Here is a 15,338-nt window from a genome sequence, read left to right on the forward strand (position 1 = left end):
TTAATGACGCCAACTGGAACTGCTGCAAATACCGTTGTAAGTTGGCACAGTCATGTGACATCACATTTTATGACTGCATTGCTTAGCAATGGAGTTGCCAGTCCCAATCACCATTGTTAAGTGAGGACTACCTGTACTTGCAAATCACTGCATGAAAACACCACAGGGAAATTGAATTTGTGATGGGAGGGAGGTGAGTAAAGGCTTAATTTGTCTGTTTCTGCCCTCAAAAAATGGCTGCTGTCTTGTTCTGGAGATGGGGCAACTAGGCAGTACAGCTAGCCCACAAAAACATTGTTACAACATTTTGAAATGAATGAAATTACACTTTTTACACTCTGCCAGCAAAGATCATATTTCCTACCTGTGTGCATAACTGAGTTAAAATGAAAAGCAAAAAAAGCTAACCTGTTAATACAAGTTAAAAGTTATGTTTCACAAAAAATGTAAATTACTTACAAAACACTTCAAAGGTCTTTTTCAACTTAAAGCAATTAAAAAATCAGTAATTTGCTGGCAAAGTACAGTAACATTAATGTCCCAACAGATACATTTGACCTACTTAATTAAGCAGTATATAAAATCTTCAAATTAAATAAATGTTTTATGATTCTTATGGAATAGCACTTTTAACTCAAGTAATTTTATGATACTATAAAGCCTTCACAGTGAACAAAAGAATCAGTGTACCTGTTACCAAGAATCAAAATTATTTTAAAGAGCAGTAAACGCCACACCTTCAGAATTTACAGTGGATTTTGGAAAACTAATTTTGAAAATCAAATGGTTTTTGAGTTGGTTTGTTTTTGTTAAAGCATGAATTACTGAAGTCACATAAAACTAAAGACTTTCTGTAATTCTAAAGAATTCACTTAGCTTGTTCCCAAGGTTAGAAATATAAATAAAGGGTCCTAGCAGGACCAAATATTGTGTTTGTGTATGTGTATATTTATGTGTGTGTGTATATATGTTGTATATTTTAAGTTGTATATTTTAGGTGGGATTATTTGAACTTAACCATCACAAATAGCATGTTTCTTAAATTGGCAGTAATGAAAGGTAACTCCAAGTATAAATTATAATTCACTTTAACAGCCATCATTGTCAGAGTATTTGCACCAGATACCCACTTGTTCCTGTTTCATTGTGAACTAGCTATTTTTCCGGCATGTACAGACATTGGTGATTTGTTAGGACAAATGTTTGCACCAAGAGAAAGGTAACTGAGACAAAAGTTTCCTGATACATTTTAGGTCTCATATTTGCCTAGATGAAAAATATATATAATCGGCATGACAACTGTTCATGTGTGCATGTACATACAGTATATTCTCCACATATAAATCAGCCATTTCTTTCTGTGTTTCTCTTGATGTGGTTATTAAAGAGAAAAAAGCTGGGGAACTTCATTTGAGGACACACTAATAGGAACTCTAATACCAGCAATGGAACAAGGCAAGAAATTACTCCTTCTATAAACAAATGCTAGTCTCATAGAAATAAGGTTTGCACAATCCACAATCTATACAGTAATGAGCCTGCTCATGCAATCAAGGTCAGTTAGTTTTTTCAATGGCTACCTCAAGTGTTAGGGTTTTCCCCCTTTTAGCATCTGCTCTCTACCAACTCTCCCTTGAATTATATCTAGAGTCCAATTTCTTGAAGACTCTTAAAAATGCTTCTTCTTGGAGGAACTTTATGAAGCTGGAAAAAAATTCCCATTTATTCTAAGGGTTGTGGCAATATTAGGAAATATTGATACTATTACAGAAGAAAATGTCTTCCATTGATTATATTATTTTATTATGACACTGGTTTACATTGTATATACTTTTTATTTGCCTATGCTACATGCAGTTGTAAGCGCACACTAAACAGAAGTACTAAAACCCAACTATGGAATTCGTTAGTGGTGCACCTGATGTGCCTGGCAGTGATTGGCTGAACTGCCAACATCATGAGAATTTGGGGTTGGGGGGGCAGACTGACGACCTTACACAGACCAAGGAAAACAGGGAAATAGGTTTGAAAAGAGTTAAATGAAAAAAACATAGACTAGAGAGGAAGAGGCTGGGGGAGTAGTTATCAGATGATGAGGAAAGAAGACTAGTAGAGAAGAAAAGGAACTTGCAACGAAACTTTGGAATGCATTAAGACTTCCTGGCAGAAATGTTTTAGATCAGGTTTCCTGCCAGCCAATCATCTTCCCCTGCAGAATAATACTGTATATGCAGCCAGCAGTTCAAGCAGGTCAGTCCAAATCTAGTTTTCATGCCTTTCCCCCCTCAAGTAACACTACACTGATTTTGTTGGTTTAAAATATTTATTTTGCAGTTCACCAAACTGACGAGACTCCCAAACCCAGAGATGCTTTCTGTTTTATTTCTCAGTGCCTCTCTTTTGTCTGTTTTTGTCTCGATTCTCTATGAGAAGGAATTCTATGCAGAGCTGCAGTAGTAAAATCAGACAAAAATCAAATAAATCAACCTTACCACCACTGCCACGCCTTTAACAGCAGGATAATTTTTGCATTGTAACTATGGTTATAACTAATTTCTGGCATTGCAGCCTCAAATATTCTATCTCAAAATTCTGTTCCATGGATTACAGACTAACTATCTACTTCTAGAACAAGTTATCAAATGCCTGTAATAGCGGGATTAAAAAACAACACTCAATTTATTATACAAGTTATCAGCCTCACTGATTTTCTTTAAGCTGCATGCAGTCCTCCTGAACAACACAGAAATCCTTCCTTATGCAAATCGGAAACAGCATTTTTGCTCTACATGAAGCTCTATACTTCTGTGCCATTTAAAGCTTTGAACAATTAACCCAGCTTCACATCCACAGGAGCTTTTTAACTATGCTTAGCATCTGAATATATACCAACAATCAAGACCCAAATATATGGAGGGCACACAAGGTGAGCAGATTGGTTTATTTTGTGTGAACTAAAATGTGTCCTAAAATTTAAAACAAACATTTTAAATTGTAATTGTGCATATCAGCATTAATCTTAACACAAAAGCAATCACCTCTCTTTCATATAAGTGTAAAAGAAGCACAGCAAAGGAACAGATGAGATTGGATTGTTTTCCAGAAAACCGATATAGAGAATCAACATTTTAAGTATTTGCATAAATAAATCTTAGATGCTTTTGCGAGGTCCAAGAATAGCAAATATATTAGATAAGGCACTATTTATAAAGCCAGTCCATGTTGACGTAAGAGTAAGCAAGCATTCAAGTTTCATGGAACATTACTCCCATTTTCCCTTCAGAGTAATCACCATTAAACTGAAAAGTTATTATTTCTGAGCACATTTGATCATAGCATTGCACTGTTGGACACATTTTTATCTATATAGGACTATCAATTACCTGGCACTTTGACATAAACTTCAGTTTAGACACTCATGGGACTAGTACTGTAAAGAACTATTCAGTAAAGTCCACAGACGTAGACATACTTGAATTGACATTCCTTTACGTATTACTCCACTATAGATCTCCCAAGTACTTTTACCACAGAGCCAGAAACAGTCCATTAAGAACAGTATCACTTATTGCTTCCTCCTAGAAGTTTATGTTTAAATTGGCTAAGCCCTGAATTAAACTTAACCACAGTAGACTTGCATCACTAAGAGCAGGACTGCTTTAATCACTTCTTAAGAAAAATGGAATACTGCTGGGTTTTCTCACTGGTTACAGAGCCAAAAACACAGAATGGAGATGGAAAAATAAGAATGGCAGATGGGGAGTTTGGTAATCTCCACATATTCCAGCCTCCATTTTGATGTTAATGGGTATAAACCTAGGTTTCAAAAACGCAGAACTGCCTATGTTAATTTGGCCTCATTTGCCTGTAACGGAGGAAGGACAAAAGAATCCAATGAAGAAAACAAACAACTTGTATAGAGGTGTATAGAAATTAGAAATAACCAATATATACTTTTCTGGAATGCATTATCAGGCTACACGTAACCCCCTAGTAAGATGCTAATACAACAGGATACAACAGAAATCCAACAAATACAAGCACAGTGACATCCACAGTACTACCTCAACCTCTAAAAAGTGATCAAATTTAGTTTAAAGAAAGTGACTTTCAAAGAATGGGGGAGGGCTCACCAGAAAGGCTTTATAGTTCCAAATCCTTTGTCCTCTTTAGTTCCCAATTACCCCCTCAGAGGTCATGACCCCCAACAATTGGGTAGCAACAAACAGTCCTTTTCATATCCTTCAAAACCTATTCTGAAGTACCACACAAAGTCTGGAAGATACTGTTAGTTACAAAAAGCCGGTCAGTTTGACAATGAGTAACATATGTTCTTAGCCATTGTTTTGTGAACATGATTCTCCAAGCAATGCTCAGTTAACATCTGCTAGTAGCTCTCTTTTACCATGGCACTAGACAGATGCTTGGACTCTGATAACTTGCCTGGAGGTATATTTCATTTTTAAATACAAAGCTAAACTACTCCTCTGTTAAAACACACACACACGAATTACACATATGAATTCACTCAATACTGGGTTCTAGTACTGTCTTCACACTTTAAATTTTCACCCATTATAAAATGAGATTATTTCTTGCTAAACTGAATGCAACTCATCATGTTTTATATATGAATTTATTACATTTTATCCCATTCTTGCTCCAAGAAGCTGAGTGTGAATTATTCATGGCTGTTTTCCCCCATCCCTTTTGTATTCAAAAGAGGCCCAAGCTCACCCACTGATCATTGCAATTTGACTGGTGATTTGTACCTGTATTTCTCAGTTGCTTTACTGATGCAAGTTTTACTATTGGTTGGTTGCTATCTTTATGAAATGTGTTAATAGTTGAATGGACTAATAATTCTATTATTATATCTTTTTTTTTAATCTGTTCAATTGTGTCCAATTCTCAGAGACTGCTTGGACAAGTCGCTGCAGTTTTCTTGGCAAGGTTTATCAGAAGTGGTTTGCCACTGCCTTCTTCTTAGGGCTGAGAGAATGACTGGCCCAAGGTCACCCAGCTGGCTTTGTGCCTAAGGCGGGACTAGAACTCTCAGTCTCCCAGTTTCTAGCCCAAGGCCTTAACCACTACACCAAACTGGATCTCATTATATCATAATCCTTAACTAATACATACAGTACATTTTATTATCTATTTTTATTATTGCTGTTTTATTGTTTTTATATGTACTATAAACTATTTTGGATATAACTTCTTGTATCCAAAATAAATCCCAGAGATGGTGAAATAATTTGTAGGCTGAAAGAATGAGTGAAAAGAATTACAATTTAGCAACTGAGAAACGTTTTCGTCCTTTGGAGAATTTGCCATCTTATTAAGACTTAGTATCTAGCATTTTAAAGTTAGATCTGCAAGTATGACATGAGATTCAAATTTTATAGCCAATTGTAATGGAGAACTTTTGTTTAGTGTGATGAATCTGCTTTCAGCCTAACTTCTTGATGGTTCTTCACATATTCATGCAGACACCCAAGCAAACTGTACTAACTTTGTGCTAAGCTTTGCTGATAATGAGTTACAAGTACAATATTGTTTAGGTTCTCTTATACGCAGTGTTCATAGGAAAAGAGAGGCTGCAGGGCGGGTAGTATCAGTATCAGATGCTATGCAGATATTTTAAACCCAGGAAGGAGAAGACTGTAAATGGGGGTGATGTTTGGCAGCTAAAATGGATGCAATGGACTTAGCAACTCACTGTTGAAGTTGGGTTGTTGGTTTTAGTAAAACCCAATATGGGCTGGTAAGGCTGAGTTGGATTAGTTCATGGGCAAGTGGAAACCCTATCACATTCAACATTCCACAGAATTTGTGATCTGTATTTGTGACGACTGGGGAAGGCAATGGCAAACCACCCCGCTATAGTCTGCCAAGAAAAGGTAACGAAAGTGGTGTCCCCTCAAAGGGTCAGACATGACTCAGCGCTTGCACAGGGGACCTTTCACCATCAAATCTTTTAAAAAATAAGCACCTCAAAAGTCCTGCCAGCAACTAGATTTGTCAGTGAATAATCCTGAGCAAGTAGTGTGGAATAGTCAGACAAATTATCAGCCCCAAATCCTTTCTAAAATAGTTGGTGTTCCCTCCATAGTTTTTTTTTTTCTTATCCTTGGATTGGCAATCTGAAAAGGGGGCATAAAGTACAGAAGTAGCTTTGACCCAAAAAGCAAAGAGAGAGGTGAACCACAAACATTAGTTTGAAGGCGACTGCCCACACATTTCAACAAAGTAGCTTCAAATTCTCCTACTTCAAAAGAGTTCAAGGCCTCCTGACTGTCTGTTGCTGCCATCTGCTTTAGAGATCCATCAAAATTGAATTCCTGAGACATGCAGGCTGGATTCTTGAGAATATATAATACACATCATAAACTTCCATTCCTCCTTCCTTGTCACCTCCCACGTACTCCCAACAGAAAAGGAAGGAAAAGTGTAACCCCTGTAGACGGGGATATATTTGAAGCTAACCATATCATTCAGGTTTTGCTGAAGTGTTTTAAATTAAGTTCCCAAGGAGGGGAGGAAAAAGCCTCTTTCAAAAATCAGAAAAGAAATGGGAGCTGGGCACGGATGGAGGATGGAGAAGAAATTTACAGGTGCTTGTTATTTAAAGCAGAGGATACTGGACCATGTTCTGCTTTCTAGCCTAATGCCATTCCATGAATGACTTCTTTGTTAAGTAAATTCAGGGAAGATTTTTGAACGCCAAGGCCTTTACCAGTGATACTTACCATCTGTGGTTTTGAATGGGAAATGCACACGTTTTACATTTTTTAGATATTAAACCTCAGCTGCTTCCATTTAGAGCATTTGGAACTGAAACCAGCCAGCATGACCCCTTCCCCCACAGGCAAGCTCTCGTCCACTAGTGCTCTAATTAAACATTCTTCAGTCTGATGTTATAGAGGATAATCAGTTTATGGTCATCAACTGGAGCCCCATTCAAACCATTGCTCATTTTTTCATAACACTTCTGCTTCCCTTTGTGTTTCGTCTTGTTATACTTAAAAGGAAAAGGTTATGTTTATCCCCTTAAAAAGGAAAAGAGTAAAAACTCTCATAGAAATGGAATTGTATCATGTGACTCTTGTGTGGGGGGTGTTTAATCCTTTAGAAACAAATCTCTTTTGACATTATTCACAGAAATGATCATAAATGGCCAAGAACAAAATTGCTATTCTTTTGTGAGTGTATGCATTTTTCAGGAAAAGAGAGATTATAGTTTCAGGGCAATATTGTGAGACATAGAACAATGGTTTTAAGTTCCAGGATGGCAGATTCTGATTGCATGTTAGGAAAAACTTCCAAATGGTTAGAACAGTTTGGCAGTGGAATGAATTACGAAGGAGAGAGGTCTGCTCCCATTTATTGGAAGTGTTCCAGTGGAGGATAATCTGTCAGAGATGCTTAAATATGGATTCCTCTGCTGATGGAATGGTCCCTTCCAACCCTATGATTCTACATTTTATGACAGGCTATCAAATCTTACTACCACTTTGGCTGCCATTTAGTTACTTTCCAATTGTTCTGTGGAATAATATACACAGACACATGCATTGTACTCTGTAAGAAGAGTTTTCAATGTATTCTCTGGCACGTATAGCAATGACAATATTCATTTGTGGACAATTCACACCTCAAAATTATTCTGAAGAATGGCTCTGGACCATTGTACAAGCACAGAAACACTCTGCTATTCTTTAAAGCGGCCCATAAATGCTTTGAGAGTATTGAAAGCAACTACAACAGTGTACTCTTTTCTCTCAGTTCACATGTAAGCCAGAAAAAAACCAGTATGTTTGAGTAACTTTAACCCCTCTGAATTTCTCTGAATAAGGATACACTCTTAAAAGTATAGGAGTAAGCACTTTTAGTTATTTTGAAAGGCAGGAGACATTCCCAGTATAGTGATGTACATGGAGATGATTCAGGCAGGGTTGGTCATTTCTCTGCACTGGGAGTGGTGAAAGATGAACAGACTGAAGCAAATCTAGAAAGATTAGGCAAACACAGAAGACTTTTCTATGACCCCCGAGGGTTTGTTGAAGCCTTCAAATACGTATTTTGTGAAGAATAGTAACAGGTTCCTCATGGAAATTGCTTTAAGTAAGAAATTACTGCCCCCCAAACTGACCTATGGCCTGAAAACCTATGAGAGTTTGTAACAACTCACTCACTTATCAGGATATGGAACCACAGTACAGACAAAATATATCTGGAAGCAATGTATTTACCTGCCCATAATCAGTCTTGAATACAACAACTCCTTCCGCACAGGAAAGTACAGTGCTTGGATAATGTTGGCCATTTTCTCGCAACCAAACTCGTACTCCCTAAAATGGGGGAAAAAGCCCACAAACAATATTATTTAATTTTAGAAGTATAATGATCTCAGTAAACTTTTTATCCTATCTCCCACACCCAATAGACACATACAATGTCAGATCCCATTTAATAAATAGCTATATTAAATAGCAAATAATGAATAGCAAAACAGGTAAGAAATCACATCCAAGAGAACACATGCCTGTTTCTATTAATAACCCTAACAGATTGTGGGGTAGATTTTCCCTTTTCAAAATAACATCAGAACAACCACAACCACATGTGACTCCAATTCATTGACTCACACAGATGAGTTACAGTTACATAAAATTACAAGTGATGTTCATATTTATGGTATAGTGCATGGGATCTCTCAAAACTCTAAGAATTGCCAGATCTTCATAAAAACTGTATCCTACTTCATTAAGGTTATTTTACAGAGGAAAGAAATCTTTAGCTTTTCCATCCAGTGAAGCCAAACAGTAAGCATCTGGTTCACCACTGCCAAAATACTTAACAAATAGGCTTGGATGGGTGGAGGGGGTTAAAGTAATACATCAGGGTGATAAGTTTTAGATCATCTTTTTTTAACTGGTTTGCCTTGAAATGAGATTACGTACTGTAGAAGATACTGAAAAAGAAAGGTAAAACAACAAAAAGGGCCATATGTTGAGCTATTGGTATGCTATATCAGTGGATGCTTAGAATTGGAAATCTAAGAAAGTACATTTATGCCTGGGAAAGATGCCTTAAAAACACACACACACAAATACATTTTTCTTATTCTTACAGTTGAATAAAACATCTATGGGAATGTATTGTTAAGAGTGGTTTTATTTTCTCTACAGACCAATAATAATTCTTCCTATATCGTTTTTAAACTGTTTTTTAATGGTTGTGTTTGAATTATGTTGATTGTTTAAGCTTTGGGTTTTAATTGTGTAAGCTGCCCAGAGTCACACATATGAGATGAGCAGCTATATCAATTTGATAAATGAACAAACAAACAAACCAATATTTTAGCAGCTCAAGTATTAATTTAAAAGCCATTCATTTCAAAGCCTGTTGTCTTAAACACTCTGTTCTTTTTGAAACAAAAGTGTCCTTGGGGCTGCTGTATATCACATACCAGTTGCATCCTGTTAAGGCAAAGTTAGTTCTATACTTTGTTATAACCTCTACCTGAACAGGGTAAATATTCTGACATAAAGTGTAATATATTTGTGAACCTCAAACCAACCTGGACCCTTTTAACATCATCTTCCAAATAAAGTTGCCTGTATGATAACTCTCAACAAATACTTGGGATATTTTATATGTGTATCTTTTCTCCAGGCTATTTGCAAAATTGGATACATTTTTGGTTTTTATTATATTTTTATCCCATGTTTCGGACAAAATTCCCAAAAGAGCTCATAGGAAATATAATTCAGGATACACTAGCAATACTAAACTTAAGGCACGGGCATGAATAAAACCAAAACATCAACTAAAAATCAAACGGAGATAACAGATAAAGGTGGGAAATTTATCATGACAATAGTCAACCAAAGTGGAAGTCTTGTTAGGATCTGATGCCAGGTTATTGTTCTTAATATGTCTCCATCTCAGCAAAAGTAAACTTCAAAAAGCCGCTTTTTCCAGCCATTTTCTGACTTTTGCAGTCCTACGAAAACTGCCACCCCACCCCAAGGATAACAAGGAGCAAGCCAGCACTTTGCAGATGTGCCTTTTCTAGTTGATGCAGGGGTGCTTTTCTTGAGGTGAGTGGACAACCTACTAGCAGTAAGTGTTCCTTTGAGCAATGAGAATGACCAGAATATCTTTGCAACACAGCTCATTAAGTATATGGTTCTATGAAATCACGTTCAGCACAAGGTCATTTTTTGCTTCAGAAATGCTCAAGAAGAAAAATATAGCTCAGCAAACATATAGCTCAGGTAAGTAACTGAATATAACAGCAGCCACTCAGGTTATAGAATAGACTTATTTGTTCTGAAGTATGAATGTGAAACAAGCCCACCCTTTCGTAGACTTTGTTAAAAACTAACATGAATGGATATATTTAACCTAATGATCAAATGCAATCCCCCCTCCACATTTTAATGGCAATGCTATAAGCAGATTTCTTTCATGCGGAAATTATCATTACATTTCAGGAATCTGTAAATTAGTTTGATTTCAGATCTAAGCAGGTCACATACTGGAGAACAAGGAACGAGTACTTGTAGTTCCTTTTTAAAAAACTTTTAGAAGGTCGAGTTGACAGAAAACACACCAAAAATAACATGCACGACAAAGAAAAATGTGTAACACAGAAGGCCAAGATGAATCTATATTTAATGACCACATGCAGACTCCAAAAGCATGAACAAATTAGGGCCCGTGAAAGGGTCTGACAAAAAAAAAGGGGGGTGGGAGGCAAGAAGACACTTTATCTGATTTTCTCCAAACTACTGCCAATAATGACTGCAACTAAGAGTACTGTGCTGAGTTAGATCTTCCCAACAGTTGTATAAGGATTCTCAGGCTAGGAAAAGCACTAAAACTCTTGGGGTACACATCAGTCTAGATTCTCCAGTCCAATGGTTTACTAGAAATCATGTGCAGAAGGACCACCGACATGCTGGTATAAGGAAGAAGGATCTGGATGGATCGTAAGAATAAGCAGATTGTGTAGGGTGGGAGAAAGTGCTCCATGTGTGCATGAGCTGTGCAAGCAACAATGAAAAAAAAAAAAAAAGAACGCATGCATATACAGAAACAGTGTGAATGCACAGAATATTACAGATTGTATGTGTACATGCAAAGAAGTATGGAGGCAGGAAGTAAACCTGTATGTGGAGATGGAGGGTAGAAAAAGGAAATCTCACTCCTCTCTGCAAGATTTCCATAAATCTTCACATACATTTATCATATCTTTTACAACAGAAAAACTCTGCTACAATAGAAATCACGTCGTTATAAATGGGTGTAATCATTATCTGCAAGCATTCTTGTTGCCAACACATTTTCTGTTGTGACCAGGCCAAGCGTGCAAAGACTGACACAGATCATGTTTACTTACAGACTGGGCTTATTGTTCTATATATCAACGCTTTCTCTGTGAGTTCAAACAGCTTCAACTGCTGACAGGGCAATACGGAAGACGGCAGTAGCTACAGAGATAAAGCCAACTGACACTTGCAGCTGCCTGTCAAAATCCAGCTAATTCAGTTATCAGAAGACAGCTGCTCTTTGTCAACCAAGAGCTTTTAAAAAGAATAGTAATACTTGTTGCCTGGAGATGAAAAGCAACATGGTTTAAGCAAGTCAGAAACACAAGCACCTGGACTACAGCTGGTTCTTGCACTGAGGTGCGTGCTGGAAAGCACACACACAGCCTTTCCCATCTATTTGGGATTACCCTTTCATTCACCATCCAAAAGCATTTCCTCATTTGAAGGATCCCGGGGGGAACATAGCAAAGTCAGAAACACATTTCTTTACTACTCTCCCTCAGAAATGTGTGGAAAACTTGTCAGGAATGAGAAAAGAAGCAATTCCCTAAAATTGCTGTTCACACAGCAATGGATAGTCCAGCAATGCCTCCCTAAACTTCTGTGAGAAAAGATGCCTCTTTGGACCACAGCCATTGCATCCCATGTAATCAGCCAGCTGCCTAATCACCTGCAGCGAGTAGGAATCTCCTTTAGCCAGCCAAGCAAAGAGTTGATTTAAAAAAACAAAAAGCTAAACTAAGAGGTGATTTTTCCCCTTTCATTTGGGATGTCAATATGTCAAAAAGAACATTTCTTTCAATGTTGAAGCATTTCACACATGTTATCCTTTACTGCAATCTTGCAAGAAAAATTGGCATGACAATGCTGTGTGTGTGTGAAGTGGTATGAGATGTAGATCAGAATTTACATAGTTCAGTGGTAAACATGAATGTAAATGAAACTTCTAACCTGTGCTTAAGCTCTCAACAATCTTTCCTTCAACCTGGCACCTTGCAGCTTCTATAACCTCTAGCTATACTAGTTGAGGATGACAGAATTATAGTTTATTGTGGAGGTCCCAGGCTTGCACAGACAGAATTATTAAAACTATATTAGCTGTTCAGCAGATTCAGCAGATCAGCAAAAGGAGGGGGGGGGTAACAATTCTGTTAATATACTCCAACATTCTATCAATTTTAGTTATCTAAAACACACAGGAAGACAATAACCCAGTTCATACGACCCACTAAGACATAATATACTTGGTTTGAATTTGGCATAGTATGTTTTAAAACTACAGTTTAAAAAAACAACAGTAGCTTGGTCCTATATGTATAGTTTTCAATAGCATCTTCTGTTTCCCTGGTATAGTAGGATACCTCTGATAAATCATGATGCCTGAATTTCTGTTCAGCACTGCATATGACATGTCAAAGGTGTTATTTAGCATTAGGATCACTACTCACAGCTACCAACAGTCATGCATCATAGGAGAACTCTGGGTAGAGTCATGGTCTTCTAGGTAGAGTTCCTCCGGTGGGAGGAGATGGGGGTGACAAATTTGATAAATAAATAAAATGGTCTCTGTGTTGGGCTTTGTTTTTGTTTGTTTAAAGACAGGAGATAAAGTTATTTTTTCCTGGGATGTATGTGTGCATCTTGGGATCCCTGCCATTTCACAAGACTACATCTATCAAATCCTTCCCCATTCAGAGCTTTTTATTTTCCATATCCCCCTTTATCCCACCCAGCCATTACTCTTTAGAAAGAAGAGGGGAAGTTGGGAGCTTGTGACTGAAGTGGGCCGACAGGAGGGCAAACAGGAACAAGGGAGTTATTTTCTTGCATATTTATTTTATTGTTAGATGTATATTCAATCTTTCCTTCAGAAACTCAGGATTGAACATAGTGCTTCCTCCTCCCATTTTTCTCTCCACAAAAACAGTCCTGTGAAGTAGGTTGGGCTGAGAAAAAGTGGTCCAAAGTCACCCAGTGGGCTTCTGTGACTGAGGGTGGAATTGAACCTGGGTTTTCCCAGTGTCAGGCTAACACCTAAACTATACCACTGACTTGTTTGTGAAGAAGGCTGTGAGTTCTAACAGCTGATCAGCTGCTTTAAGAGGAGAGGCGGCCACTGACCTCTCAACTCCAAAGACTGTCAAGGTGAGTTCACTGACAGTGAGAAAGCCAAGGCCCCAAATTTCATAAAAGTATAATATAGGGGCTATCTTTTTTGGTCAAATGATTCCCAACAAGGAACACATTATAACTACTAAAAAGCCAGCAAGGAAGAGTATTGTACAGTTCAAATGTACAACTATCTGCCTCTTGGGAGTAGCCTGTGGGTTGTGCTTGGTGCAACAAGCTTTTGGCTATCAGAAAAAAAGTGTGTTGGATCTATTCCTTGGATTACAAACATACATAATTTTGTACTGGATATATTTAGGAAATGGAAGTATTATTCCACAAAATCACCATAAGTAGCAATACTGGGCCACAAAGGTAAATTAGGAATATGTTGTTGCTCACCTGATCAAAACACTGAGGGTGATCTTGGGATGGTAAAAGAAAACAGGGACATATAAAGAAGTTGTTGTAGTAATGGTGGACTTAAATTTCTCTTATATAGACTAGGTACACTCTTGTTCAAAAGTTTATATACTCCAAATGCCTGTGCCTCAGAAAAGGCAATCTTGGAACTGTCCAGCAGGGAGTCAACCCTAGAATTCATCCTAGGAGTGACTGTGACCCGGTACGTGTTGTGGAAACACTGACTGTAATGCTATTAGATTTAGCATATGTAGACATGGGAAACAGCCAGGATTGTCCCATACAGTTGTATTTAACTATACATGGGAAATCTAAAAAGCGAAGGGACTGGTGAAAAACAATCTGAAAGCAAAAGTCAAGAGGGCTAAATCTCTTCATATCAGTTGGAAATAATTTAAACCCAAATCAACTGAGCCACAGTTGGAATTTATTTCACTGTATAAAAAGGGGTCACCAGATCCAGGATAAGGCCAACCTGACTCTCCAGAAGTGTTTAAGTTCTGAAAGTTTAAAAAGTTTCTTTTGGGAAATGGAGAACAAAAAGGAGCAAAAACTCTGGCAGAAAAAAGAGGAGGAAGAGGAGGAAGAAGTTCAAGCATGTATGGCAAAAATCAGTAAGGGAAACAGGAAGAACTTCTCTAAATATATTTGAAGCAGAAAACTAATTAGAGAAGTGCTGGTCATTAGATGATAAAAGGAGTGAAAGGGATGCTAGGCTATGGAGACTGCACATGGCTAAAATTGCAGATTACAGAGAAGATAAAAGGGATGAAGGCTGCAGAGAAACTGAATGAATTCTTTCCATTTATTGACTTTTCCAGAAAGGGAATCAGAACAACCAAACCAGAGTGAAGAGAGAAAATATTGCAGGCATCTGAGACGCTACGTATCCAATAGTAATAATAACAAATCACCAGGTCCTGATGGCATCCACCCAGGAATTCTTAAAGTACTCAGATGTGAAATTGCTAACCTCCTAGCAAAAATAATATAACTTGTACTAAAGAACTAGAAGATAGCCAGAGCGACATCAATTTTTAAAAAGGGATCCAAGGGATGTTCAGAAAATTATAGCCTAATCAATTTAATGCCTCTTTCGGACAAATTGGTAGAAATAGTTAAAAAGAACAACATATAAAGCACATAAAGGAACAAGTCTTGATGAATCAGCATAGTTATTGCAATATAAATCCTAGTTCACCAGCCATCTACTGTTATTTTGGGAGTGTCAGCAGGCATGTGAATGGAGGTGACCCTATGTAGAGTATATATTTGGATTTTCAAAAGGACAGAGAAAATTCCTCATCAAAGGTTCCTGAAAGAAAACAGTGGCCATGGGATAAAACAATCTGCTTTTTTATCAGTTACTAATTGGTCAAAAAAGGAAATTGAAGACTAGACATGAATGAGCAATTTTCTCAATGGAGGGAAGAAAGAAGTGAAATCACTCAAGATCTGTAAGGG

The 15,338-nt window shown here is 37.5% G+C and overlaps 1 protein-coding gene across 1 annotated transcript in view; it reads right to left on the minus strand.

Moving 5' to 3' along the window:
* MYO10 (myosin X) overlaps positions 1 to 15,338 on the minus strand; it is a 164,557-nt gene that overhangs the window by 111,747 nt on the left and 37,472 nt on the right. Inside the window, exon 2 of the mRNA XM_063298762.1 lies at positions 8,253 to 8,351. Coding sequence (XP_063154832.1) covers positions 8,253 to 8,351 — 99 coding nt within the window. The remainder of the gene's footprint in view (positions 1 to 8,252; positions 8,352 to 15,338) is intronic.

The sequence above is a fragment of the Candoia aspera genome, chromosome 3 (assembly GCF_035149785.1).
Source record: "Candoia aspera isolate rCanAsp1 chromosome 3, rCanAsp1.hap2, whole genome shotgun sequence".
NCBI classification, from domain to species: Eukaryota; Metazoa; Chordata; class Lepidosauria; order Squamata; family Boidae; genus Candoia; species Candoia aspera.